This window comes from Lagenorhynchus albirostris, chromosome 11 (genome assembly GCF_949774975.1).
Source record: "Lagenorhynchus albirostris chromosome 11, mLagAlb1.1, whole genome shotgun sequence".
In the NCBI taxonomy this organism is placed as follows: Eukaryota; Metazoa; Chordata; class Mammalia; order Artiodactyla; family Delphinidae; genus Lagenorhynchus; species Lagenorhynchus albirostris.
The window spans coordinates 8,944,620-8,972,053 of record NC_083105.1 but is presented as its reverse complement, the minus strand read 5'-3'; the positions used below and the strand labels follow the sequence as shown (position 1 = coordinate 8,972,053).

Sequence of the window (27,434 nt, the reverse complement as noted above, 5' to 3'; positions counted from 1 at the left end):
TCCAGGTGGGGCGCCCCGCCCCTCGGCGGCTCCAGGTGCGGCGGTTGGACCCGGGCCGGGGCCGGGGCCGGGGCGCCATGGCCGAGTCCCAGCTCGGCTGCCTGGACGAGGCGCACGTGAACGAGAGGGTGACCGCGGCGCAGGCAGCCTTCTACTACTGCGAGCGGCGGCGGGCCGCCCTCGAGGCGCTGCTGGGCGGCGGCGAGCAGGCCTACCGCGAGCGGGTCAAGGAGGAGCAGCTGCGGGACTTCCTCTCCAGCCAGGAGCGTCAGGCCCTCGGCGCCACCTGGAGCCCCTACGAAGTCGCCGCCGCCGGCGCCGCCGGCCGGGGCAAGAGCAAGGCCGAGGCCGAGACCCCGACGCAGGCCGCGGCCGAGTCCGGCGATTCCCTGGCCTACTGGCCCGACTGCTCCGACACCGAGGTGCCCCCGCTGGAGCTGGGCTGGACCGAAGCAGCCTTCTACCGCGGCGTGAGCCGCGTCACCCTCTTCACTCACCCTCCTAAGGAGGAGAAGGCGCCCCACCTGAAGCAAGTGGTCCGGCAGATGATCCAACAGGCCCAGAAGGTAGGCCACGGCCCCCCGCCCCCCACGCCTCCCCACGCCCGGCCCCTTGGACCAGGCGCCAGCTCCGAGGCAAGGCCTGGGCCTGGCCGCCCTTTCCACCCTCTGGAAAATGGGACCAGAGCCCTCCCTTCCGACGTGGGGCTGGTGAGTCCTCTGGAGAGCGCGGATGTGAACGTGTTTGGCAAATTACAAGGTGTTGGGACAGTTGCTTGTCACCATTACAGTGTCCAGAGGCGCTGGCTTTCCTCTGCTCTGTGTGTCTGTTTCCCTGTCTGGTTTCTCTCCCTAGGGAAGAGTGTGGGCTGTGGAGTCCTTTGGTAAAATGGGCCACTCAAAGGTCTTGAGAATAACCTATGTGCTGCTCAGGGATTTACAAAACATATCCCTGGCCATTTTCTGATTAGATCCTCAGGCAACCCCAGGAAGTGTGGTGTGGCCTCCCACCCCAAGCCACGCTGCTCTTAGACAGTCCCCCAGAGTCAAGGCTGGCCTGGCCCCTGGCCCCTGAAATTCACTCCGGCTCTGGGCCCAGTGCTAGAGCTCATGCAGTCTAGGATGAATTAAGGGATGTATTTTGATCACCTACTACGTACCTGACTCTGTGCTGGGTGCTTTGACAAGGCAGATCCCTGGGACTTAGCAGGTCAAGAAGAAGCTCCCACTTACGGCGTCTACTCTACCTGGGGATTGAAAGGAGGTGATGTTTCCAGAGTGGCTGGTATTCTAATACTGGTGGGGCCAGTGGTTCGTAGGGCAGGGGGAAGATTTACTCTGTGCCCTTGGGTAGGGGTACCTGGGTAGGGCTTCCAGATAAAATATAAGATGTCCAGTTAAGTTTGAATTCCAGATAAACAACAAGAAAAAATTTAGTATTATTCAGTATGACCCAAATATTGCATTGGGACATACTGATGCTAAAAAGTCATTCACTGTTTCTGTGAAATTCAAAGTTAATGGGGACATTCTGTATTTTTATTTGCTAAGTCTGGTTCCCCTACATTGAGATTTGTTAAGAAACATCAGCAGCCTTCGGTGCCCAGTTCAAAATATACAGCAGGAGTGGCTTGGGTTCACCATTCTGATTCAACTCAGTAACTGTGGTTGGAGCCCTTTTATCCCTAGAGGCTGAACGAGCCTAGAAAGACCGGTGGTGGGCCTCCTCTTCCTGGAAGGCGCAATGCAGGTAGTTGGCTAGATTGGCTGCCAGAAGGAAGGGTTAACTTTTCCCTGTCCATGTTTCCACCCTCCCTCTCTAAAGAATTCCAGCTTGTCTACCTGAGCGTCCTTTGTATATTGCATTCTGCAAAAGAGAAAGACAAGTTTGGACAGAGGAGGAGAAAGGACTGGGTCACAATACTGTGCAGCAGGGTGCAGCTGGGGTCAGGGGTCAGGGCTCGTGCTGTAATACTAACAAGCCTTGATTTATGCATCCTTAATATGTGCCAGCCACTGTGCTAATGATTTACCTGCATTTTTTCTTTTGCTTTTCACAACTACGGAGTAAGATGGGTATTTTCCTTACGTTTGGATTCAGAACAGTTAAGTCACTTGCTGAGCCAGGGTTCAAACACCAAAGTCCTTCTCCTTAACTGCCGTGCTGTCGGTTGACTAAACCAAGGAGCTGGAATGGAACTAGCCTGGTCAGAACCTGGACTGCAGGTTGTGACCCCCTGTTACAAGGAGGGGGAGACAGGGACCTGCCCACTAGAACTTCTAGTCCCATATGGGATGTCAGGAATCTCCTATGTAGTGGAGTGTTCTTAACTCTTTAAATATTTAACAACAGAAACTTTAACAACTGTGAACTGATCCAATGCATACGTATTAAACCAGTAATTATTTCCTAGGTGCCTACCGTGTGCCGGGCACTAGCCATAGGAGGATATAAGGTAGCCTTTGCCCTCCAAGAGTTAATTCAAATGCTGGGGGATGTGCTGGAAGGAAAGCAGTTTTTGAGGCTGGATATGCCTAATCTGGGAGGGCTTTCCAAGGAACGTAAATTGCAGAGTTGAAAGGAGAGAGAGAAGGAAACTGGAATGGGCAGTTTCTCCTTAAGAGACTCAGGAGAGAGAGATTTTCGATGTACTTTGCTTAAAGTACAGGCGGAAAAGTGCCTTCAGGGACCCAGAAGTGAGTCCGTGGCCTCTCCCACGCTGGCAGAGAGGGACCAGGGGAGGTTGCTGCCGCTTGGGCTGCTGTGACCACTGTTAACTGCAGGGCGGGGGCAGGGGGGACTGGACTTAAATCAAGACCCTATGTAGACAAGGAAACGGCTGGTTCTCATTTACAAGGGCAGAGTGAGAGGACCAAATAACTGCGATTTGGAAGAATAGTGCATTTGGTCATTGGACAAATATTTCGAGGTTTACTATGTGCTAAGCACTTCAGTAGAAAACAGACATATAAAACACACCTCTGCTCTTAAATGGCCTAATAGTCTAATAAACCATCATTTTAATACAGAATGATGGGTGCTTAACAGAGGGCGTGGCAGGAGGGGCACTGACCCAGCCCCTGAACCGGGTTATGGAAGGACCTTTGATGCCGAGGGCCTGTCTACAAGCGTGTCTGAATGCAGCAAGAAGGGTGGAATTGCACCAAGCATCCACCCATCTTTGCGCCCCAGCTCCCTTCTGACCAGCGGCGTCCATTTTTGAGTCTACCGAGTAGGTTTAGAGAGTATCGCCTGTGCTCCAGGAGCAGAGGAAAACCTACTGGCCACCCACCTTGAAGACTGACCCTTGGCCCCTGCATTCCTGAGCCCCACACTCGAGGATACCAACTACCCAGCTCCTCACTGCTTACCACAGTGCCTCCCCCAGCATTTCCTTTGGGCCCCAAAAACCGTGTCAGGCAGAGGGGAGGCCCCTGAGGTCCAGAAGGGTCTAATGATTTGTCTTCAGACCAAGGACAAGGAGAGGACACAGCTTACCCAGGTCCCTGGTCAGAACTACCAATGACTCGTGTAGATATAAACACAACCCAGGAGAGGGTGGCTGCTGGGCTAGGAAGCTTTGATTAACTGGGAGCTGCTGCTCTTTATTCCCGTGGCAGGGAGAGGAACAGGCCCACCTGGTTGGGGGGGGACAGAGGGGCATGGGTAGCAGGCCCAGCCCTGCCCCATCTCTGCCTGTCAATGGTGTGTCCCTTTCCTTCAGGGTCTGGCTCAGAGGCTAACCCTTCTTTGGCTGTTTATCAAATTTTCAATCCAAAAGTGACTTTTTGTTCTCAGACGTGGCTCCTTGTTTGTGCCACACGTGTGCCTGGCACACAGCTCGATTCAGGAGAGCCATTTTATCCTCGGGGACTAGCGGCTTTGGAAGAGCTAAGACTCCCTCCTACACCTGTCCGTCATCTTTGTAGGGCCCCAGCGGCACGGGCAACCAATGATGTTTGTTTAATTGATTGGAAACTGCCTCCTATTGGCCACCCGCCCCTCTCCATCCGTCTAGGGAAGCAAGTGTCTGGAGAGTCCCCAGTTGAACTGCACATTACCGAGGGACCCCTTTAATCCCCATTGTTCCAAGCCACCTGGCAGCAGAGAGAAGAATGCTCTAAATTGGGAGGAGGGGGGTGCAGAGGGCTTTGGGGAAAGGCTCCAGGCAGGAGACATGGTTGGCCAGGTTAGCAGCCTTGGTTAGAGGTCTGGGCAGGTGATGGGGGTGAACAGCGGGGTACACATGCCCAGGGGATGTGGCAAAGTCTCAGAGGCTCCAGTTCACTTCACCAGGAGGCTCAGCTTTCGGGTGGCAGCCTTTGCCACTGTCTCGCCCTGCTAGCCTCAATTGGCTCTTCCCTCATTCAGATACATCCAGCAAATAGCACGCAGCACCTTCTCTGGACCAGGTGCCTGGACCAGGCACCATGCTGGGCACTGGGATATTGACATGAAGCAGATTCAAAAAGAAAAAAGAGAGAGAGAAGAAACAAAAGAAACAGTTGACATATATATATGTACTTAAATATGCCTGGTTTGTGAAATCTTGAGTCTGACAGTACATTCGTCAGCCACCTCGCAGCCTTGTTGGAGAGCTGGTCCTGCTTCTCGCCCAATACCTTTCCCCGTTCTCCTACCGTTCCATGTCAGAGGCTTTATCTAGAGCTCCTGAGCTGCCTTTGAAAAGCCTGATTCGCTGTGCAGAGCAAGAAAAGGCCTCTCAGGGCAGGCCGTGACCTGTGGGTCCAACACACTGTCTCCCTCGCCCAACTCTTCTTCCCTCCCTGAGTGACCATTCCTCATGGGCGGTTATTTCCAAGGTGCGGGGCGGTTCCAGAGTCCTTGTCCCCTTGAGGCTGGCGGATAATGATGCAGCTGCAGTTCCAGGGACTGAGCACTTCACAGTCCTTCCAGGATCTTGCCTCGGCCTGTCCCAGCATCCCTGCCAAGCCCTTGGCTCTGTGGCTATTGGATTCTGAGTCTCTGTCTTTTACGCTCAGTCACTGATCCTGGGAGCTGGGGTTTCCGGGCAATGGAGACCCAGCTTCACGTCAGGGACAGAGAATAGGCTCTGAAGTTGAAAGGTCTTGATTTCTGTCCTGACCTGGCTACTTACAAACTGTGTTCCTTTGGGGTAAATCACTTCCCTCCCTGGGACTCCTGACCTGCAAAATTGGAGGGCATTACCTAGATTTCTGGATGGTTTTGAAAAATCAGGAAGAAACTGTATGAAAGCAGAGGATACCAAGAAAGTATCGTACAAACATCAGTTGTCCTGGAAAGGTGCTGCCGTCGCTCTCGCCTCTCAGAGCCGGGAGGGAAGTGCGGCTGAGCTTCCTCCCAGGACTCGATGCGGGGCTGCCTGCCAGGAGATCAGAGTTAGGACGGTCAGGGCTTGCTTCTCCTCTTCAGGTTGGAGGCCCTGTGCAGGTGCGCTTCCTGTTTCCTCCTCTGGGTGAGAGGAGCAGCTCCAGCTGCCCCCTCCCCGCCCCCCCCCCCCCCGCACTTCTCAACTGCCTTGATCTGATGTGGCCGTTTGTCAGGGCGGCTCTCATCTGCCAGGGTGGCTCTTGTCCGCAGGGCTGTGGTAACTGAGTACTCAGCCAAGGGTCTTCTCTAGGATCTGCCACGGGCCGGGCCGAGATGAGACAGGAAGGCACGGCGGCTCCCCGGTCCCTGAATCAGGGGTCCCTGAGGGCGTCCCCTGCAGAGTCATTCAGAAGGGCAGTCTGGAAGGACTCCTCAGGACGAGAGCTTGCACAAGTAGGCGCTGGGGCATGGGGACACGGGGGTGGGGTGGGTGGAGGTGGGGGACAGGCTGTGTTTCTGTCTTTGGAGAAGAGAGAGGCTGAGGCTTGGTTCCTCTGAAATCTGACAATTTAGGTCCCTGAAACTCTGAGGATGGGTGTTTCCCGGGGAGTTCAAAAGTAGAAGATGGGGCCTCAGTGAAGGGGTGCATTCTTCATGACTTCTTGGTCTCATGGTAGCGTAGCCAGGTTTGCTGGGCAATGGTCTCAGGAGGCCAGGTCACTGCAGGGGAAGGAGTACACAGTTGGCAGCCGGGAGCCAGGGTGTCTTCATTCTTGCTCTGTCTTTCCTCCTCTACCAGGTGACCTTGGGCAAATCATTTGACCTTGCTAGGCCTCCATCTCTGCATCTGTAAAATGGGGATCATTCTTGTCTTCTTGCTTACTTTCACAAGATTGCTCTGAGACTCCAGTGCAAGACTATATGAGACAGCATTTTGAAAAAGATGACTAATAGATGCAGATAAAAGGGATTTATATTACAAGGGGCTAACATTGTTGAAAGATAGGTGCTCTGCATGTTATTTCCTTTAATTAACTCAATCCTTAGCACCTTGCAAGGGAAATGAGGTTTTCCCAGAGGCTCAGGGAAAGCACAAGGCCGTAGATCTCATAAGAGGCAAGCTGGGACTCCACCCAGGTCTGAATTCAAGGCTTGTGTCCTTCTGCTACACATGCAGTTACTTTTGGGGATTGCCCCTGTGGCCACCGCTTCCATCTGAAATTCCAGAAGCAAAGTATATTTGTTGCCAGCCAGGTTCTGGGAAGCTCACCAACTAGTTCTGGAAACAAACAAGTACAGGACTACTTTGGTGGGAGAGGGAGAGGAGAGGATTCTTTCTGTCTGGTGGCACTGGTGTCACCAGGAAGCTGGATATAGGTAGCTTCCAGGGACTTATTTGGTTTGGCCATGCCACATGGCTTGTGGGATCTTAGTCCCCCGACCAGTGTCCTCTTGCTGGCCACTTTCTGGCCCTCTGGGACGTGGGCCCTCACTGACAAACTGAGACCTTAATGGGAGACCTGCCGGCAACCCCACGCCCACGCCGCCCCATCTGTCCAGGTGTGCCCCCGGGATGCTGCCTCACTGTTTCACCTTGGCTGGTGGTCAGGTCCGCCTCCTTTTCCTCACAATGTACAGGGCAGAGCCTGTTCTGGGGCAGGCCTCCAATCTTCTGGGAGAGAGGAGCAGGGCAGAGGACCAACGAGCAGGGCTGGGTCCTGGCTGACCGCCTGCCTCTGCTCCTGACACTGTCCTGACCACACCCCCTCCCAGGCTGAGTCACTCTAGTGATCCCTGCCCCTCCCCCTCCCTCCTACCACACCTCCTACCCCAGGGGCCATGCATGACTGGTCGCCTTAGCTGGGGCCGCTGCCTTCCCCCCCCCCCCCCCCCCCCCGCCCCGTTTTCTTTTCCTTCTCTGAATTTGTGGAGTCTGTAGACTTGCTAATGATCCCAGAATCTTAGCCCAGGAAAAGAGCCTATGGCTTTTCTAATTAGTGGTCTCTCTGGCCTGAGTTTCTAGTAATCTGTTGGCTCATCCCAGCCCAGCTTGTACGGTGGTCACCCTGTTGGGCCTCTCACAGCACCGGTGGGGCACGTGGGAGGCTCCAGATAAATGCTCTTTCTGTTGTGTTCTCTAGCAGTGAGTCGGCAGGAGGCAGGGTCAGGGACAGGGACCAGGGCTTCTTTCCTTTTTGTGGGTCCTTGAGGACCCACTGTGAGTGTTCTTAACTCCCCCTCCCGGAAGGGTTCCCAGACTGCTTGGAGATTCCCCACTTCTGCTCATTTACTCACCATGTTTCACACGTGCCACATTCCAGAAATATACAGGTGAATAAAATGTGGACGCTGAAAAAGAAGATAAACTGCAGAACAGGTTAGAGGGAGCGGGTCAATAGCTATTAACTGTTGAGTACTTAAATACCAGACCGTGTTAGCCCTTTTAAAATATATTATTTCATTTAACTTTCCCAACAATCCAGCAACTTTCCATTTTACAGATGCTAAGGTCACAGGGCTGGTAAATAGTGGAGCTGGATGGGAACTTGAGATGGAGTCTGAATCCCACTGAGCTCCAGGGGCGCAGAGGCCTCCTGGGAATTGACGGCTGAAGCAGCCGGTATGGAAGGGAGGGCGGGCAGAGGGCCGGGTGTGCAAGGCCGGAGGCCTCGGAGTGCACAGATTCACGCTATTCCCAGCACCCAGCCCCTCCTGACCACCTTCCCCCGCTCCCTGCACCCTCCACTTGCCTCTCTGGAGAAGCCCTCCCAGGCAGCATCACCTGGCTGTGGCCAGTAAGTTATCCTTGCCGCTTCTCAGAACCTCCCGGGCAAGCTGCCAACTCCAGTTGTCTTGCGCTGATTGATCCATCAAGAAATACCTCGAAGGTACTTCTCGGGTCCTGCCGTACTCTGCCCACACAGTGTGTGGTGCTCAGAGCTCCAGGCCGGTAACCCAGAGCAGCAGCTTATCCTAAGAATCATGTGTGTTTCCTCGTTGGGTTTTTTTTTCTTAGCAGCTGATTTATCTTCTTAATTATGTTTAGCTTTAAGCTAATGTTAAAATGAGCTTGCATTAGATAATTTTCACTAATTAACACCAACTTAGTGCAGGGGAAGTCATCCCAGAAGCATGCTGTGGGGCAGGGAAAAGCTGGCCTAGGATCTTAAAAAGAATTGCTCTTCTTACTGCCTGGCAGATCACATATGGTTCTTCACGGCTGAATTAGTTGACCTTGCTCACATGGGTACAGTCTGTTCTCTGGAGAGCCGGCCCGAGTGTCCTTTGTATCACCCCTTCATCCACCTAGTTTGGGGAATGGGTGTCAAGAGTGCCTCATAAGGATGAGGGGTGGACAGGGAGTGAGCCCCGGTGCTGCACAGCAGAGGCGGGAACAGAGCTGGCGCAGAGGCCACGGGGCCTGGGGGGGAGGTGGCCTGGCTGGCAGAGCTGGGCTCCAGTGGCTGCCAGTGCAGGAGGGAGCCTGGTGGTTAATGATGTCTAATTAGTGAGCCTGAAACAGTGTAACATGGCCTCAGACAGCTGGGAAGCCTCAGCTGACAAAGCGCAGGTGCCCGGCCGGTGGGCTGGGGGCAGCCCGGCCTCGAGGCAGAGCACAAGACCCCAGTGGTCTTGGCTTCTGTCCTCTCGGTGGGCCAGGGCTCTGGTCCAGACTGCTTCCTCAGCCCCCCGAGAGAAGCCCCCTACTGCGGAGGTACTCTTTAGACATTCACTGCGTGTCAGGCCCTGTGCAGGGTGGCATGACAGGTCTCTGCGCGCCCCCCCCTCCACCATGTGCTCAGAGAGACACAGGCCTGAGCAGGTGTGCCTTCTGGGAAGGGTACACACTGCCCTGGGGGCTGGGGACCCAGGACGAGAATGAACCTGGGACAGCCTGGGGGAGGGTGAAGCAAGGACCTCAACAGGGAAGGGATGTTCCCATCACCACAGGGAGAAGGTGGTGACAGTGTGAGTTAAGCCACCAGGGTGGGAGTTGCTGGGTGTGTTTGGAGAACGCAGAGGAGTTTATCATCAAGGGAGGGAGTGGGTTGGAAGCACACGGAGGGTCTTTGGCCAGGCTGAACTCAGGCCGAGGGTTTGGGCAGGGAAACGGCACGCTTAGGGTTGGGCTATTGGTTCCACCTGCCAAGAGCAGGGGACCGACCCCTAGTCTCCCATCATGCTGACGCTGAGCCCCACCCCCACCCTCCCACCGTGTGCCAGGCACTGTGGAGAGGAAGCACAGCGCCAGATGCTCTCCAGGCGTCACTGCGTCTCCGCATCCTCACAAGAACCATGAGTCAGCCTCACTTTACAGGCAGAGTTCCCAGGGGTCAAGTAACACCCGTGGTCTCACCACCCCTGTGGAACCCCCGACTCCAAAGTCTGTGCTTCACCCACTGCAGGATGCTCCTGGACTTTGGGGATTCAGCTAAATGACTCTGGTGTCCCAGAGGTAGGAGGCTGCAAGGCAGGTGGGGCAGGGCCAGGCAGCGTCCGTGGGTGTTCCCCGGGCAGTCATGCAGGCCTCCTCTCCTGGGCTTTCCTCTCCTCTCTCACCCCAGGAAGCACAGACAGGAAGCTTAAGGTAACGCTTTCTTGTCCAGTTGTTCACATCCCACCGGGGGAGAAATTGGATGGGGCCTGTTGCAGCCTTGATGACAAAAGAAGGCCTTTGACGTGTGCCGGGCGAGTTGTCTCCATCCTCCAGCAGCACCTCTCCATGCTCAGTGGCAGCCGTGCCAACTGGGTCCCGAGCCCACCTGGAGGTGCTCTCCACTCAGGCTGCAGTTTTCTTTCCTTTCTTTCTTTCTTTTTTCTTTTGGCCGCGCCTCATGGCCCCAGCCAGGGGTTGAACCCAGGCCCTCGGCAGTGAAAGCTCAGAGTCCTAACCACTGGACCACCAGAGAATTCCCAGGGCCGCAGTTTTCCTAGTGGTGCGTTCCGTGCTCGGCGTGCAGGCACTGATGCCCAGCGTCGCTCGAGGGACAGTGCATTGTACAGACTTACTTACTCTTCCCTTGATTGAGCTGCCCTTCCCCTCGGTTCAAGTTTTGACCTTCCTGGAAGTGTAGTGTTGCCTTGGCGTTAATCACCATGTTCTGGACCTGCTGGACATGGTACCAGGCAAAGGAAAACATCTCTACCTTGACGTCTGGGGCTGGTGGGCAGCTCTGTGCTGCTGTCTCCCTGGGAGCTGCCTCCGAAGTGAGGCCCCTTTGTTCTGGGTTCCATCAGAGGAGAGAAGGGGGTGCCGACGTGGACCCACAGCTCACAGCAGGCCAGGCACTGTGTTCCTTGTGCCGCTGCATTATCTCATTTAAAACTCAGAACAACCCTGAAGGGACCACCTCCCCATTTGAAAATGAGGAAATGGAGACTTAGATGAACTTACTCACTCAAGGCCCCACAACCAGTGAGACTTTCTGCTTCCAGAGAGTAGATTCTCTTCCCAACACTGGCCGTCACTCAAAGTGTGATCCTTCCACCACCTGCATTCAGATCACCTGAGGGGGAGGGTGTTGTTAAAACGCGTTTCCAGGGGCCGCTGAGTCAGACTCTCTGAGGATGGGGCCCTAGCACCCGCACGTTCAGCGGGCACACCCCGCCCCACCCCGCCCCGCACGGCTGATCCTCTACAGGCTCGAGTTTGACAGCCACTGCCCTGGAGACCTAGATCGCTCGCTGGGGAAATCAGAGAAGGCGGTCCACAGCTGGGGATGTGTGAGCCGGGTGCTGGCTGGCCTGCCCAGAACTGGCTCCCCTGGGCTGCCAGACAGATGGGCCTTCTGGGAGGCAGCAGCTGACCAGTTTGCCCAGGTGCTGCCCTTCCTACCCCAAGGCACCTTAGGGCTGGAGGTGGGGGCGTTTGGCCCCATTCACCTGGTTTGGGGATAGCCCCTCAAAACCGCACAGCTTTTTCATGGGATTTCGTGGGCATGATCTCATCTGAAACCCCCAACGGCCCTGGGAGGCAGGCAGGGCAGGCATGGGAGGTAAAAGTCAGGCCCCAGGCTTACATGGGTAATCAGTGGGCAAGTGGGGAGTGGAGCTGCCCATGTGGGTTCCCCTCCCTCCCTTACTCCCTCCCCAGGAAAAAGTGACCATCTCCAGCACATACCTGCAAGGAGCGTGCCTGGCCTGGGGCCTCTTGCCTTTTCCCCACAGTGGCGCTGAGCGAGACCGGGGGGGGGGGTGTGGGGGGGTCTTTGTCAGCAGCAGCCACGCCCACCCCGGTGCCTAAGCTCCTCGTCAGCAGAGCTGGGGAAACCAGTGACCGAGAGGGTGGTATCGTCCGGCTCTATGGATGTATCCTGGTTTTGTGTGATCAGAAGTGACCTCAGGTCCTAGCCAGAGTAGATGTCCCCAGAGCCTCCCACGACCACACCACTGGGGGTGACAGCTCTGGACTGGGGTCAGAAGCCTGGGCTTTATTTAATCCCACCTCTGCTAAGACCCAGCTGGGTCACTTAACCTTGGGGCTGGGCTCCAGCTGATACATTTCCTCCCAGCTCTGAGGTTCTGCCCATCTGGAATGTCCTTCCGCGTAGGCACCGAGTGCACAGATGCAGCCTGTGCCTGCACTGGAGCCTGGCCCAGGGGCTTTGTAGGGCTGACTTGCAGCCCGTGCTCCACTTGCTGGCTTGCATTCCATCACAGGGAGGACGGGTACCCTTTCATAATCTGCACAGAGGCGCTGGCTGTATGTGCTGGTGGCAGCTCTGCTTCCTGGCCTGATGTTCTTGGCGTGGACTTTGACCCCTTCGTAAAGTACTATCCTCAGTAATGGGCTGGCTGCCCCTTCAAGACCTTGGGTGGGTGGAACAGAGGAAGACCAGACCGGGGACTGGCGCTCAGGCCGCAGTCCCAAAAGGCGCCCACTTCCTTTCCCTTCTCTGTGCCCTTGAGGAAGAGCTTCAGCTCTGCCTTCCAGCAGGATGGTCTAACCTGGAATCTTGCGCAGCATTCTTTTTTTTTTTTCTGTCCCTCCACCAAAATGTCTAGTCATTAATGAAATAAAAGAGTTAACAACAAAGCTAGGTCCACAGCCCGCAAATAAAACAGTAGACGTGAAACACCCTCCGTGTAGACATTCATTCCACAAACATGGAGAACTGACTTCGTGTTGAGATGTCCCCTGAGGGTGGAGATTCTGAGAGAAGTCAGCTGGTCCCTGCCATCCGGGAGCCCACAGCCCAGTAAGGGACAGAGCCATTCAGCAGATGTTACAATAAAATGTCAAGGACCTCTGTTATGTACCCGGAACACAACGTGGGCAGGAAGCAGGGAGTGGTGAACAATATTGGGTGGGGAGAAGTTCAGGAAATTCTTACCTGTGTCTTGAAAGATGCGTAGATGTTTCACAGGCGTACAGGAGGGGTAGGAACAGAAGAACTGGAAACTGCCTGGTGTGTGCAGTTGTTCTCAAAAGGGGGTGGGGAGTTGATGCAGTTTTGCCCCCAGGAGATATTTATCGATGTCTACAAACATTTTTCGTTGTCACCAGTGGGGGTGGCGCTACTGGCATGCTGCTAAGCACCCTGCGATGCACAGGACAGCCCCCCACGGCAAGGAATACTGTCCCTGGACCCCTGGAAGTCCCACAGTGGAGAAACCCTGAGTTAGGGTAACTACAGGTCATCCTGCACGGCTGAAAACAAGGGGCAGACGTGAGATGGTCCGAGATGAAGCTGGAGAGGAGGAAAGGGGCCATCATAAGGCCCTTCAATGCCAAGTTAAGGAGTTTGGCTGTGGGACCCACCACTTCATCAGTCTGTTGTTTTGGCAGGGTCACTGCTACGGAGAAGGAATTGGAGCACAGAGATGGAGGAGAGACTAGTTAGGAAACTATTCCAGAAGTTCAGTGAGAAATGAGGGGGGCCCGAGCAAGGGCAGCAGTGCAGTAGGAACAGAATGGAGCTGACCCAGAGAAGGTGCACAGAGGAGGACCTGCTGGCGTCGGTAGCCGATTGGATTTGGTCGTGGGGAGGAGGAGGAGGCCAGCAGACTCGGGCTTCTGGCCCGGATGACCTAGAGGACGTTGGCTTTGGAAGGGCCTCCAGGGCAGGCTGGTGAGCATAGCTCTGTGCCGAGGAGACTGGCAGTGCGGTGGCCATCCAGACTGGGTCATCCAAACACACCGGGGGTGTCAGTCCCCAGCTGTCTTTTTTTTTTTTAAATAAATTTATTTATTTAGTTATTTTTGGCTGTGTTGGGTCTTCGTTGCTGCACACAGGCTTTCTCTAGTTGCGGCGAGCGGGGGCTACTCTTCGTAGCAGTGCGTGGGCTTCTCATGTCCTGGCTTCTATTGTAGCGGAGCACGGGCTCTAGCCGCGCGGGCTTCAGTAGTTGCAGCATGCGGACTCAGTAGTTGTGGCTCGCGGACTGTAGAGCTCAGGCTCAGTAGTTGTGGTGCACGCGCTTAGTTGCTCCGCTGCATGTGGGATCTTCCCGGGCCAGGGCACGAACCCGTGTCCCTTGCATTGGCAGGTGGATTCTTAACCACTGTGCCACCAGGAAAGCCCCTCCCCGGCTGTCTTGAGTAGAGTTGCTGCGGTGTGCACGGGGAAGGTGGAGTCCTTTTCATTAATTTCGTTAATCTAATGGTAGTTAAGGAGTCCAGGAAGAGAATCTGAAAAGATGGCAGCTTAATTAAAGGTAAGTGACAGATGGAGGGGAATTCAGAGGTTCCCTAACACACCCTGTTGCCCCACCCCACCGCTGAGGCCGAACGTCAAAGGAGGAGATGGTAAGCTAACCAAACACCTGATGAGAAGTGTTACAACATCAGAACTGCTTTGCCAGAGCCTGCGACAGCTTCTAAAAACTCCTGCCACCTCAAATTAACCTCTCTCCCCAGGTGCCGCACGTCAGTGGGTAACCAGATAAAGGAGCCTGCCGGGAGGCCAGGGGATGACTTTTCCCTCCTGACGAAATCCAGCTCCCCGGGTTCTGTGCCTTTGATGTCTCTCTTATAAAACCTGATTTTCCATTTCTACTGGCAGCCTTGAAGTTAGATTTGGCCCGTAGGATCACGGGGCACATTAAACACCAGAGCGGAGGGAGTGGGGAGCTGGTTTTCCTGGGCCTGATGCCGGGGATCCTAATGTCAAGCAGGGCCTCAAGAGACCAAAGCGAAGGGTAATTATCACCACTCCTCCACAACGAGATTGCAGGAGTCAGCGAGCAATTGATTTTTTCCTACTACAGATATTTCACTGCTTAATTGGTAGTGACACAGATGGCTGGCTCTGACCAGGGCACCGCAGACCAAGCCTCCCGAAAGCAGGGCCCCTGAGGACATCTCTCGCTCTAGTCTGTGATGCTCTCACAGCACATCCTCTGTCGGGTGGGGGTGAGGGCGAGCAGGCTCCCTGCGCTTTCAATTACAAAACAAAAGCAAGAGTGAATCCAGAAGCGCTTTCCTGAGCCAGTGAAGCCCTCCCCAGCAACATACTGAGAGTCAGCTTTGAGCTGGACACTGTGGAGAGTCTGGAAATGAGCAAACAGTAGACTCTGGCCTCAGGCAGCAGTTGGGAGCTATCAGGAGGCCTCTGAGATGGTGCGAGCTGTGTTCTGCTGGAATGAAGCCTAAAGTGGATTGTTAAAGCCCTCCGTGATCCAGCCCCACCCCGTTGTCCTTACGCTACACCTACCCTGAACTGTTCCAGGCCAATTGTTTTTTGTTTGTTTGTCTGTTTGTCTTGGACCTCAAGTGCAGAGCTGATTGTGAGCCTCAGTTCATGGTCCACTGCCATCGTCAATCCAGGGAAGGCCCCTCTTATTTTACTCTCTCCTTCCCTCCCGTCCCTTTCTCCTTCCATAGGCAGCCATCCTCCTATATTCAGTGTATGTCCTTGGACATGTCCGTATCCTTGAAAAACATGCAGGGTTATTTTATGTAGTGTGTTTTTATTTACATAAATGGTATTAGGCTATAGATCTCTATCTCTAACATTCATCTTAAAAAGAACTACCCAGGTTCTGCACATGGAACTCGTTCATTGCTTCTGTCTGCTGCAGAGCACTCTGTCCGGAGCATCCCTCACATTCTCCACATCCATTCTTCTAGAGATGGACATCCAGGTTGCTGCCAACTCCTTGCTATCCCGAAGAAAGCTACAGTGAATGTCTTTGTTCCTGCCCCCTTATAGACCTGTGCAAAGATCCAAGAGGTTCCCTGGGTGTGTAGCCAAGAGTAGCGTTGCTGGCTTCCAGGCATGCACAACCTTAAATCCACGAAGCTCTGCCCCTTGCCCTAAGAAATAGCTGTACCAGTGTTCCCTCCCACCCTCAGTGAATGAGGGTTCCCCTTTCCTCACACGCCAACATTTAGGACTATCCAACTTTCTAGTTTTTAGTTCATGTTATAGTTGTAAAGTGGTATCTCTCTTATCTCTTTGCTTTTTTTAAATTTATTTAAAATTTTTTATATAATTTTTAAAGGTTACACTTCATGTGCCGTTATTATTACTGTCTCTTTGCTTTAATTTGAATCTTTCTGCTTACTAATGAGGTCTGCTTCTCTTTACATACTTATTAGCCATTCAGGTATATCCTCTAGGAATTGCCTATTCATATCCTTTGCCCATTATTCTAATTAGTTTTCTGTCTTTTTCTTGCTGATGTGCAGGCATCTCTTGTGTATTATTAGTTCCTTTTGGTTGTAGACATTGCAGATATCTTCCCCCTGTTGGTTATCTTTGTCTGTTGACATCTTTCTTTGAACAGAAAATCCCTAATTTGCCAAATGCCTCTTTTAAAATTTTATTTGTCTTATGATTCATGCTTTTGGAATCTTAAGAAATCCCATCTTACCTATGCCATGAAGATATTTTCCTATATTTCATGAATTCCTTTATTAGTTGTATCTTCTGCATTTAGGTATACAGCCTACCTGAAATTCACCTTTATATATGGTGTGAGGTAGGGATCCATTTTATTTTTCTGCATTTAGTATGCCAGTTGTCCCAATAGCATCTGCTAAACAGCATCCTTTCTCCACTGAGTTGTGATTCTGCCTTAAAGTTAAGACTTTAAGTTAAAGTTTTATGTATGTGTGTAGGTACCTATATATTTCTGGTCTCTCTATTCTGTCCCATGGTCTATTTGTCAGTTCCTTCCTATCTCAGTATCGCAATTCTTATTAATTTGGCTCTGCAGTATGTCTTACTGTCTAGTAGGACAAGTGTCCCCTTTTAGCTTTTCTTTTTCAAAATTGACTTAGTTATTTGAATCTTCATTCTTCCTCACATCTTAGAAATATTTGAACTCAAAAAATTTTACTGACCATTCATTGGAGTTGCATGGGATTTTATTAATATGAAGAGAACTGGATTTTTAAAACATTAAATCATGTTATCCATGAACACAATTTATCTTTTCATTTATTCAAATATTTGTAACTGTCCTTTAATAGAGTTTTCTAAATTTCTCCATAAAGGTATTAATTCCTAAATACTATGTGCTTAAGTTGCAATTTTGAATGGACCTTCTTTTCTTTTTTTTTAATTGGTTATTGCTGTAGTAGAAAAATGCTATTGGTTTTTGTAAGTTTTTCTTGTATCTGGCAATCTTGCCAAATTCTCCTATTACTTCTAATAGTTTTTCTCTGTATTCTGCTGTTTTTTTTTTTTTTAAATATCATCCTTAAATACTGGTAGTTTTGTCTCTTCTAATCCTTCTGTCTCATTTCTTTTCCTTGTCATGTTGCATTGGTCAGGACCGCCAATACTTTGTTGAACAGCAGTGGTGATAAGTGAATATTCTTGACTTGCTTAAGACTTAAAGGGAATGCAACTTTAAGTATGTTTCATGAGGGTTTTTAGTAGATAGGCTTTATGACATTAAGGAAGTTCCCATCTATTCCTAGTTTTTTGAGAGTTTTAATCACAAATAGTGTTCTCAAATACTTTATAAAAACTTATTAAGATAATATATGATTTTCCCTCTTTGGCACTATAAATGTTATAAATTGATATGTTTCTGATGTTGAATAATCCTTTCATTTTTAGGATAACCTTATTTGATTATGCCGTATTGTATTTAATTTACTTTTTAAAAAACTGAACTATAGTTGATATGTTTAATTCACTTTTAATGACTTATCCATGTCAATTTCATTTTCAAAGTCATCAATGTGTAAATATTCCTAGTCTTTTTACCATTTCTTAAGTAGTAAGAATTTCTTAAAAAGTAAATATATCTGTAGTTATTTCTCTTTCTTCATTCAGTATTTTATTTGCATCTCCTCTGTTTCTGTCAGTCATGCCTGTCCTCAGTGCCTTTGCTTGTGCTGTTTTCTTTGCCTGAAATGTTCACCTCCTAGGCCCCTGGTAGCCCATGTGGCACCTGTGCGCAGATTAGGAAAAGGCATCTCTTCCTCAGGCAGGCACAGCTCCCACTCACCCCCATCAGCCCAGTGCCTGTGTGCAGTGCACAACCTGCATACCCATGCATGGCAGCCTTGCCCACTTCCCTGCTTGGTTTTATTCCCTGCTCGTTTCTTATGGCACCCAAGGCTGCCCATTCTTCAGGTTTCAGCTTCCTCGGTGAAACCTTTCCTGTTCTCCCCTGGCTGAAAGTGATCTTTCAACCCTCCCCCTCCCTAAGTCCCTCCTTCTCTTCCTACCACCCCTCCTTAGAACTCACATCACACATCATTTGTGCATCTCTTAAGGCATTTGTCTCATTTTACCTTATGTCTTATTATTTTGTGCGAATGTCTTATGATTCCAACTGGATTAACCCCTTGAGGTTAGGGACTGTAGTTTGTTTGTCCTGAGATCCTCCCTCTGCCTGTGGGGCTTTGTAAATGTTACTTGTATGAATGATTGGGTATTAGATGTAGGAGGTAAGAAGGGCCTTATGTGATATTGTGTAAATGGTGTTGGGGGGTGGTCTTTAGAGGCAGAGATAACGGCAGAGCACACGTGAAGGTGATGGTGATTGTGATGATGATGATGGTGATGGAGGATACACTTATTGAGCTTAACATGTGCCTGCGCTCTGCTAAACGCTTTCACAGTTTGCTTCTCTAAGCCTTCTCAACAACCCTTTGAGACAGGTGCTACTATGAGCTCGATTTTGCTGCCAAGGAAGCTGGGGCACTGATGAGTCAGCAGTGGAGTTAGTGAACCAGGCCTGGTCTGCCTGGCTTCAGCGTTCGGGCTTTCAGTTACAACGACAAGCAGACTCCTTCGACCATACAATGGTTACCATTTATTGAAGACTTACCTACATATCAGGCATTGTTGATGCTTACAGATGTTATTTCTAATCCTGATGCCAAATGTATCAAGTACAGCGTATTCCCACTTTGCAGATGAGGAAACAGAGGCTCATCAAAGTTAAGGGATTTGCCTAAGGTTACATAAATAGAAAGTGGTTATAATCGGATCTCTCTGACCCCAAAGCACATACTTTCCTCTGCATCATGGGCACAGTGCTTGGGGCCAACAAGAACACCCTGCCTCTGGAGCAGAAGGTTTGTGTAGGAAAGTGGAGGAGGCTGAGGTCAGGAAGGCAAATCCGCCTCAGGCTGCGGAAGGCCTCGCCTTCCAGGATGGATAATCAAGGCTGGCTTTTGGAAATCAAGGGTCCTGGCAGGGACCTTGATTTGAGGATGAAGTGGGATGGTCTGGACACCTGGAGGCCAAGGGAGCCCGAGCTAACTGGAGCTCTGCCCGAATCTGTGCTCAGGGAAGCACAGGGCTTTGCACAGCTGCAGGGAGATCAAAGCACCCAGGTCTGCAAAGAAAGTGGTATCTGAGCAGATCTGCAGCTTGTGGAAATGGTCCATTTCATGCCTCTCAGTGACTGCAGCTCCTTGAACCTGCTTATTTCCCGAAGGCACCAGAACCAACTTTCCTCAGCCTCCTAGATCTCCACTGACGTGGCTTCTGAAGAGCTGCTGGAAAATCCCCAGGGTGGGTGGTGGGAATTTGCCAAGGATGAAGTACAAGCAGCATGGCCTACACCCTCTGCACCATCTTCATTTCCCAGAGCAGGGAGCCCATCTCCTGCTCACATGTGCTCAGAGGTGGGTGGGGATGTGCAAAACCCAGGAGTGGTGCAGATGGCATTTTTGACTCTTGGCCAGCACTTACCCCAGCCCAGCTGGTCCTCTGTGGGCCGCAGTGTGACTCTGTATGTGTGTGGTCACCACGTGCCTCACTAGTGCCCTTCCCTGTCCAGGTCATTGCTGTGGTCATGGACCTCTTCACTGATGGTGAGATCTTCCAAGACATTGTGGATGCTGCCTCCAAGCGCCGCGTGCCAGTGTACATCATCCTGGACGAGGCGGGCGTGAGGTATTTCCTGGAGATGTGTCAGGGCCTGGAGCTCGCTGACTTCCGTATTCGGGTAAGTTGTATCACTGACACTGGGGGTGGGAGGGGGGAAGGAAGTGGGATGGAGACTGCCTCTGCCCCTCCCTCTGCCTGCTCCCCAGTTCAGGGGCCCCGGTGAACAGCCCTCTCAACCCCTTTCCTTCTGTCTAAAGCCTTGCCTCATGAACTGCTAACCCTCACTGCACGACTGGCTTACATTTTATCCCAAGGCTGCTGAGGCCAAGGAGGCAGCTGCAGCCTAGTCCCGGGCGCTCAGCCCTCAGAGTCACTGTCAGGGTTGAAGGCAGGGCTGTGTTTCTCTTCTGAAGAGCTTTGAGAGCAGACTGGGGCCCCCCTGGGCCCGTCTGAGCCCAAGGCCAGATTTGCTGACTTCCTCAGGCCGTAGGAAGCAGAGTCAGGGTCCCGTGGACAAGAGGATTCATCCTCCACCCATGCAGAGACTCAGCTTAGAGCCTCTAGGGCCCCATCCTGAGTGACAGTGCCCTTCTCCTCTTCTCAACAGAACATCCGTGTCCGCTCTGTGACAGGTGTTGGCTTTTACATGCCCATGGGGAAGATCAAGGGGACCCTGTCATCCAAGTTCCTAATGGTAGATGGTGATAAAGTAGCCACTGGATCCTACAGGTGAGTTGGGCCAGGTCAGAGAAGGGCCCGGGAGGCCTTTGTTCATGGTCACAAGTGTTCATGTTCAGAAAGATGCTGGACTAGAGCCTCCACAGTCATGAGTTTAAGAGCTCTTGTCTATTCTGATAGCAAAGAATAGCCTCCTGGCCGGTCCCTTCCCTCAAACTTTCTGGCTAATGGATTATTCAAGAAAGAGGGTCAACTTTTGTTGAGCATTAAGCACTGCCTGCCTTGCATGGTCCACAACAGCTGGTTGCCTTTTGAGGCTGGAAGAGACCCGGGCACATGACACAATTAATAAATGGCGTCAGTCCTCTTGTGTGGTTGAAGTATGGGGTTTTGCAGATGCTAGGTGCTCTAAAAATTCAGAGGAGAACTATTAGGGAATGGAATAGTATTAACAGTAGTGGCAGCTATAGGTACTCCTTATTAAATGTACGTTTGTGCCAGGTACTGAGCGAAACCTTTTATATTTGTTATTGGACTTTGAGCCTCACAGCAACTCTGTGATGGTACGCCTTACAAGCCCCATTTGACAAGGCACGCAGGGCAGAAAGCAGGTTTGAATCCAGACCTGACTTCTCTTGCCCTTGCCCTACACCCACTGCCTGCTTTCTGCATTTGAGGCCAAGACCTGGACCAAGGGAGGATTTGGGTCTGTGGAGGGAGAGCACCCCAGCACGAAGGCAGCAAGGCATCCAGCCTCAGTGGTGGAGCAGGTCGGGCTGGGCAGCGGGGTTTGAGATGGGCTCACCGAGGGGCGGCTGGCAGGGCAAGGCTGCAGGCCTGGGCACATGTATGTTGCTTTTCTGTCCCCATGTTCCCAGATTCACCTGGAGTTCCTCCCATGTGGACAGGAACCTTCTCCTCCTCCTGACAGGGCAGAACGTGGAGCCCTTCGACGTGGAGTTCCGGGAGCTGTACGCCATCTCCGAGGAGGTGGACTTGTACCAGCAGCTGGGCCTGGCAGGAGGCGCTGGCAGGCTGGGCCTCAACTACTCCTCCACTGTGGCTCGCAAGCTTATCAACCCCAAGTACACCCTGGTGACGGGCAGCCACCACCCACCCGGGGAGATGATGCGCTGGGCTGCCCGGCAGCAGCAGGAGGCCAGCCGCAATGCAGAGGGGCAGGAGGAGGGCAGCAAGGGCGGCGAGTCAGCACGGCGCCTGGAGAGTTTCCTGCACGACCTGGTCACGCTGGAGCAGGTGCTGCCCCCCGTGGAGCCCATTCTCTCGGGAGAGCTGAGTCGGGATGGCAGGGTGTTCTCCCACCTGCGTGTGGACCTGAAGCCCAGACCCCAGGACGCCCTTGCCCAAAATGGCAGGGGAGAAGCTGCCAATGGGGAGGCCACCGCGGCCAAGGAGGGCAGGCGCTTCAGCAGCAGGTTCTTCAGCCGGCGGTCCAAGAGGCCCGCAGCGCCCAATAGCACGGCCAGCGCCCCCTCCCCCGAGGCCTTGGCCGAAGCGGAGTTTATGGCGGGGAAGAGGCCCAACCAGGGCTCCAGTGGCGACGTCTCAGGTGAGTCCCTCCCACTGGGCCCAGGGCTCCTCAGGCCTCTGGCCCTGGTCCAGGAGCACTGCTGATTCTGCAAGAAGGCCGCCTCCCGGCAGGGAGAGCACATCAGCTCTGGGCCCTGTGGTCCTCAATTCCCATCCTGCTCTGGCCTTTGCCTGCGTGTGGCCTGGGGCCAGCCACTGCAGGCCGGAGTTTCAGTTTCCTCTTCTCTAAAAGGGGAAAGTGATGCCTGCCTCGCCCAGCTGTTCTGAGGATATGAAGTGCTCAGAACAGTGCTGGGCACGGAGTAGTCTGAGACTAGGGCTCTGACTCTAGGGCTTGTTCCAGCAAACCTTGTTCCTTGCTGGATCCGTTGCCGTCAGGATCTGAGCTGGTCAAACACACCGCACCAATGCCCTGACCCACTTTTCCTTGTTTCTGTTGTTTCTGTTGTTGACGTGGCTCCTCCCTGTGTTTATTTGATCAGTGGTATTTGCCAGGCTGTTTACTTCTGGGAGAGATTGTTCCTGGTGGCATCTTTCTGGCTGTCTCTCTGCCTTTATCTCTTTCTCTGGAACAGTCTCCAGAGCGGCCTCTTCTGGCTGGTGGTGGCAGCCAGGGCCACCGCTGGCGCCTTTTCTCATGTCGGCATTGCTGAGTCAAAGGGGTTTCCATGTTGGGGTTTCTCCCTCCATGGCTGTGGGGCTTTGCAGCGGTGAGGCTGGGCTCCCTGGCTGGCCAGGTAGGTAATGGCAGGGACTTACCTTGGGCAGCCTGAGTGCTTCCAGAATTCCTGTGTCCCTCAAGGCCCCAGCTTTGACCTGACATTGGCTGGAGTGCAAGTCTTCCCAAACACTGATGCCCCAGCCCTGCTAGAGAGCCTGACGCACTCAGTCTGTGCCTCTTAAAGTTAGGACAGGCCTGGAGTCTCCGAGAATTTGGGCACAGCAGCAGTGCCAGGGCTATAGCTGCACTTGGCCAGGAAGCATTTACTGAGCGCCTCCGTGTGCCGGGTCCTTCACTAGGTGCTCTCTCTCTCACTTGGCCCTCACAGGAACCACGGAGGTGGCAGATGGAAGCTCAGGGAGGTGAATTAAGTGGTCCCAGGGCACAGTAAGTGATAGTGGGGCCGGGACACAAACCGAGGCCAGGGCCCGTGTCCTGTCAGGGAGGGGTAGCTGGGCCTGGCCCATTCCCCCTGGGCTCCCTGGCTCCCCCAGCTCCGGATGCTTCTGCTGCCCTGCACCTCTTGTTTGGAAGAAGGGTTGCCATGGTGAACACCTGGCAGGGAAGAGAGGGGGAGGGGCGAGCCCAACCACAAAAGGGGCTCTTTCCCACGTCCTGACTGGAGGTGAAGTAGAAGCTTTCTCTTCCTTCAGCCCCTCACCCGGAGGTGCTGTTTCCATAGAAACAAAAGGCCATTGTCTTATCCCTTCCTGCCTCCTTTAGTGAGTCTCAGCATCAGATTCCCCTGCTTGGATGACTTGAACAGGTCACTGACACTTCCGCTGCTCCCTGAGTGTTTGCATGGGGTGCCAGGAGCCCGCCAAACCGCCAGGGACAGTGCCCTGCACCAGCTCGCCTCCTGCGCGCCTGGCACCCAGAGAGAGCCAGAGCCAGAGAGAGAAGCGCAAGTGCGAGAGTGCCGCGGCACGCACGAGGGATGGCCCTCGAGGCCACCCTGTTCCTGCTCCATCACAAGGAAACACAGCGTGGCCTCGTCCAGCACAGCCTCTGTGTACCTGGGCGGGCATCCAGCCCTGAGGGCCTGGAATTCAAGTCCCTTAAGAGACCTTTCCTCTCCCTTCTGCTTTCTTCCCTCGAAGGCAGGGCAAGAAGCAGAGACTCCCCTCCCCACAGCCCCTTTTTGTGGCCTCCAGCCTCGCAAACATTTGACTGGTTTAGTGCCTCCTCTCAGGCAGCAGAAGCTTATCAGCAGGACTCTGCGTGCCAGAGGGTCATGTTCCTGGCGGCATGGGGGTCCCCAAGGTTGGAACGAGCAACCTAGTACACTGGGAACTGTCATCTGGGAGGAAGTCACTTCAGCTATTCCCATAGGGCCCCATCCAGGGAAAGGATCCCTGTCCTACAGTGAATCCTACGGGGACCGTTCAGAGCATCATCAGAACAGCCATCGGATGGATCTCAGCTCCCAGTACCTTGCTCCCCACACCTTGGACACATCCTTTCACCTCCCCGGGGCTGTTTCCTGGTTGAGAAGAGGAGGGGTTGATCCAGGGAGGGTTCAAGAGGCCCCTTTGAGCTCTGATTCTGACTGTCCTTTCTGTCCCTGCTGCCCTCTTGTCAAGGGAGAACCCAGGCCGATGACAGGGTGAGTAAAAGAGAGAAAAATAGAAAAGCTAAGAGCTGACAGCCTGTACAATTACTTGATAAGAAGTATATAGTTGTCAAACAGCATGCAAATTTTTGCAAACCCAAGTGTGGCCCTTGGGAGAACCTTCAGAAATCCCTTCCTTTGGGTCTGGCAGTCCAGCCGTGGGCGGCCAGGTGGTTTGAAGGCTCACAGCCCCCCCTACTGGTGGAAGCCAAGCACCCTCTCCTTCTGGTTTTTCTCTCAGCGAAGTCCTTGCTCCTGCAATTGGCGCCTTTCCTGAGCCGGCCGCCTGTGCCCATCCAGGAGCTCGGGACTCTGGGGCAGAGATCCAACCTCAGGGACCAGCAGTCACTGGAGGGCCTTGTCAAAAGAGTGAGGAGTCGGTCCCGCTCGGCTGGGCTCAGGAATCTGCATTTTAAACGAGCACCCCGAGCGTTTTCCCACACAGGGGTCCTCAGAGCAGCAGATTAGGTGACAGGTCTCTGCCACTGGGGGCTGCCAGTTTGGGGGAGGGGGTTCCAGGTGATGTCCTGAAACCCCTCCTGATCCCCCTGGGGAAATCCCTGGGACAAGGCCCACACTCTCGTGCGCGGTAAGAGGAGGAAGAAAGGCACAGACTTTGGCTGAGCGCCTGGCGTGTGCTGGTAGACACGGGGCTCAATGCTCTCACCCAGAACCCACAGCCACCCTGCCTGATGACGTTGTTTCAAGACGGGACCCCAGAGGTGCAGAGAGGCGAGGCCCTGTGCCCACGGTCATGAGTGAGAAAAGGGCGGTGGGCTCTCCTGCCTCCCAGGGCCTGCCAGAGCGTTATGGCCATCTCTGGAAGGTTAGGGTTGACACCAGCTACCTACGTCTTTAAAGGCTGTTTGGAAGGGCCAGAGGCCTGAGTACATGACTGACTCCCCGCCCCCCACCCCCCCCTCCCCCGTACGGAGGAAGAGGAGAGTGCCTCTGGGTCACCACCTTCCAAGGGCCCCTGAGCCCACGCTTCTGTTCCCAGAGTTCTCTGAGGTGACTGCAGCCACAGTTGCCTTGCCAGAACTCTCCCAGGTTCCCCTGAGTGGTGCGTGGATGGGCCACCCTGGCTGGCAGTGTGGTCTGGCTCCTAGCGCTGTGCTCGCTGGCTCCTGGATTTGGGAACTTCAGACTTGCCTGTGTCATCCCTGGGGTGGAGGTCTCAGATCTCTCTCCTGGAAGGCTGGGCCCCTGCCTGGGATGGAAGGCTGGGGAGGTGCTGCTGGGGTTCAGAGCTCCATAAGGGACCTGTGGGCCTTCAGTTCCAGGGTAAGCCTACTCAGCAGCTGTCTTGCCAAGATGGAGTTCCAAAACTCAGTGTCGCTCCTGAGGTCAGACCCCAGCTGGTGTTCTCAGGCCGTGCTCTGATTCCATGAACCTGAGCACTGTTACCAGCCAAGGTCTCGGTCACATGGCACAGAAGAGGGGAGCTGAATGGGCATCCTTCGAGGAGCTGATCCCACTGGGCTCCAGAGAAGAGGCAGGCGTCCTTAGTCTCGTTGGCAGATGTCAAAATCCCCTGCCCTGCTGGTCTCTCGGGCCTGGCTGGGGCTTCCATCACCATCTAGGTGAGTGAGGGCATGTACGTCACCCGGTCACCACCCACTGATGCCACTGCAGTTGCTCTTGTTATTAGATTGGTGTGAACCCTTACGTAGCTGCTGCCTGATCATTCATTGTTTTCGACACATGTCTATCTGTGCGGTGTCTGCTCTGTGCCAGGCACTGTCCTAAATTCCTGGTGTAGCAGTGGACAAAGTGAGCTTGCCCCTGCTCTTATGTACTGGGAGGGGGACAGGGACGGCAAGGACCTTCTCCTGAAGAGTGATCAGGGAAGGCCTCTCTGACAAAGGGGCATTTGAGCAGAGACTTGAATGATGGGAAGCAGAGAACCATGGGGACATCCAGGGGAAGAATCTTCCAGAAAAGGGGAGTGTGAGGTCCTGAAGCCCATAGGGAGGTAGAGCTCACTGTCCTTGTGAGCCCTCTACACCACTGTCCCCTCTCCTGCCTGCCGAGCCAGACCGGCCAGGTCCTGACCATCGGACCGGGTCCCTATGCTCCAGGCCTTCCTTGAGGCCGCCTCTCCTCCACTTCCCGCCCCCATGTCCAGTCTCACTTCTTCCTTTGAAATTTGACTTTCTCTCATGAGCCTCCTTTGGGCCGCCCGTGCCACATACACTTTGTAGGGAAGAGCTGAGATGGGGCTCGGCAGAGCAGGCAGTGGCGCAGGCGCTGCCCGGCTCTGGGGGCTACTGCCCCCCCCGTCCCCCACTGTCAGGTCGGGCCGAGGATGCCCCCTCGCGGCAGGGCCACGCTGAGAGGGTCACTGATAGTGACTGCGGTCGCGCTTGTGAGCTGTGACGCAGCATAGGGTATTAGTAACTGGTGAATCGCCCCGCTGAGGTCAGAAGATGGCAGATCCCTGATGCCCCAACCAGTGGTGGTCTTGCTGAGGCTGTCAGGACAGGGAGAATCTTTCCTTTTGCTCTTCTGAGGACCTACTGACCTGGTTTCAGCAGCTTGGGAGGCAGACAGTGACCCAACCACCCAAATTTGCGGTGTGGGTGGTGCATAGTAGAGGGGCTGGAGGCCAGCCCAGGGAGCACTTTACCTACGTCCTCCCTCGCCTGTGTCCCTTGTCTCTGCAGGTAAAACAAGTTCCAGTCCTGCCAAGGCCAGCAACTGTGTGATTTTGTGAGCTGCGGGCCAGCTGTTGGCAGGACCTGTGGATGCCTCCATCCTGTCCTGTGGAGACACAGGTCAAACCCTGCACCGATTTGCACATCGGACGCCTAGTGGCCTCCTGCCCCAGCAGCCTCCATCCTGGCCTCAGGGACCCTGTATCCCAGATGTGAGGGTCTGCAGCATCTCAAGACCGTCACACGCCTCCACAAGACTGTCGTGGCCGGGCAGGGGGTCACCCTTTGTTTACATGAAGTGGAAGCTTGACTAGTGTCTGCTCTCCTTTATGCCCAGCCCGCTCCCTCCACTGGGCCAGCTTTGCCCTGCAGGCCCCCAGATGGGGTGAGTCCATGTCTTTCTACCTTAATGTGATGGGGTCTCCGGGGCAGCCCCAGCCCCCTGGCTTCTCCTTCCCTGGGCTTCCTGGTGCTGCCGGTCCCCCAAGAGGTTTGGTGGAACAGAAGGGACGAGGACAGGGCTCTGAGCCCGGGATCCAGTCTCGCTTGAGCTTCTGAACTCAAGGTGGAAGATGCAGCGAGGACGGCTGGGGGCTGGCTGCTGCGGCCTTCCTGGCGTGGCCTTCCTGGCGTGGCCGTCCTGGCGTGGCCTTCCT

At 53.7% G+C, this 27,434-nt stretch overlaps 1 protein-coding gene across 4 annotated transcripts; it reads left to right on the top strand.

Moving 5' to 3' along the window:
* FAM83F (family with sequence similarity 83 member F) lies at window positions 1-27,088 on the top strand. Of its 4 annotated transcripts, none has more exons than XM_060165019.1 (5): window positions 4-566; window positions 19,510-19,677; window positions 20,167-20,288; window positions 21,146-21,807; window positions 26,788-27,088. In XM_060165019.1, the coding sequence occupies exons 1-5, from the start codon at window positions 78-80 to the stop codon at window positions 26,835-26,837; spliced, it is 1,491 nt and encodes a 496-aa protein (XP_060021002.1). In that variant the 5' UTR covers window positions 4-77; the 3' UTR covers window positions 26,838-27,088. The 4 variants fall into 4 exon arrangements, 3 of the variants coding, with proteins under 3 accessions (XP_060021003.1, XP_060021002.1, XP_060021001.1); XM_060165018.1 differs by having other exon boundaries at window positions 5-566; window positions 21,116-21,807; XR_009543322.1 differs by lacking the exon at window positions 20,167-20,288 and having other exon boundaries at window positions 2-566; window positions 21,116-21,807.
* The last annotated feature ends 346 nt before the right edge of the window (window positions 27,089-27,434 follow it).

Coding starts and splice junctions, on each gene's coding strand:
- FAM83F (XM_060165018.1), top strand. CDS start 78: ATGGCCGAGTCCCAGCTCGGCTGCCTGGACGAGGCGCACGTGAACGAG. Junction 20,289..21,115: donor GTAGCCACTGGATCCTACAG/GTGAGTTGGGCC, acceptor CCATGTTCCCAG/ATTCACCTGGAGTTCCTCCC. Junction 21,808..26,787: donor CTCCAGTGGCGACGTCTCAG/GTGAGTCCCTCC, acceptor TTGTCTCTGCAG/GTAAAACAAGTTCCAGTCCT.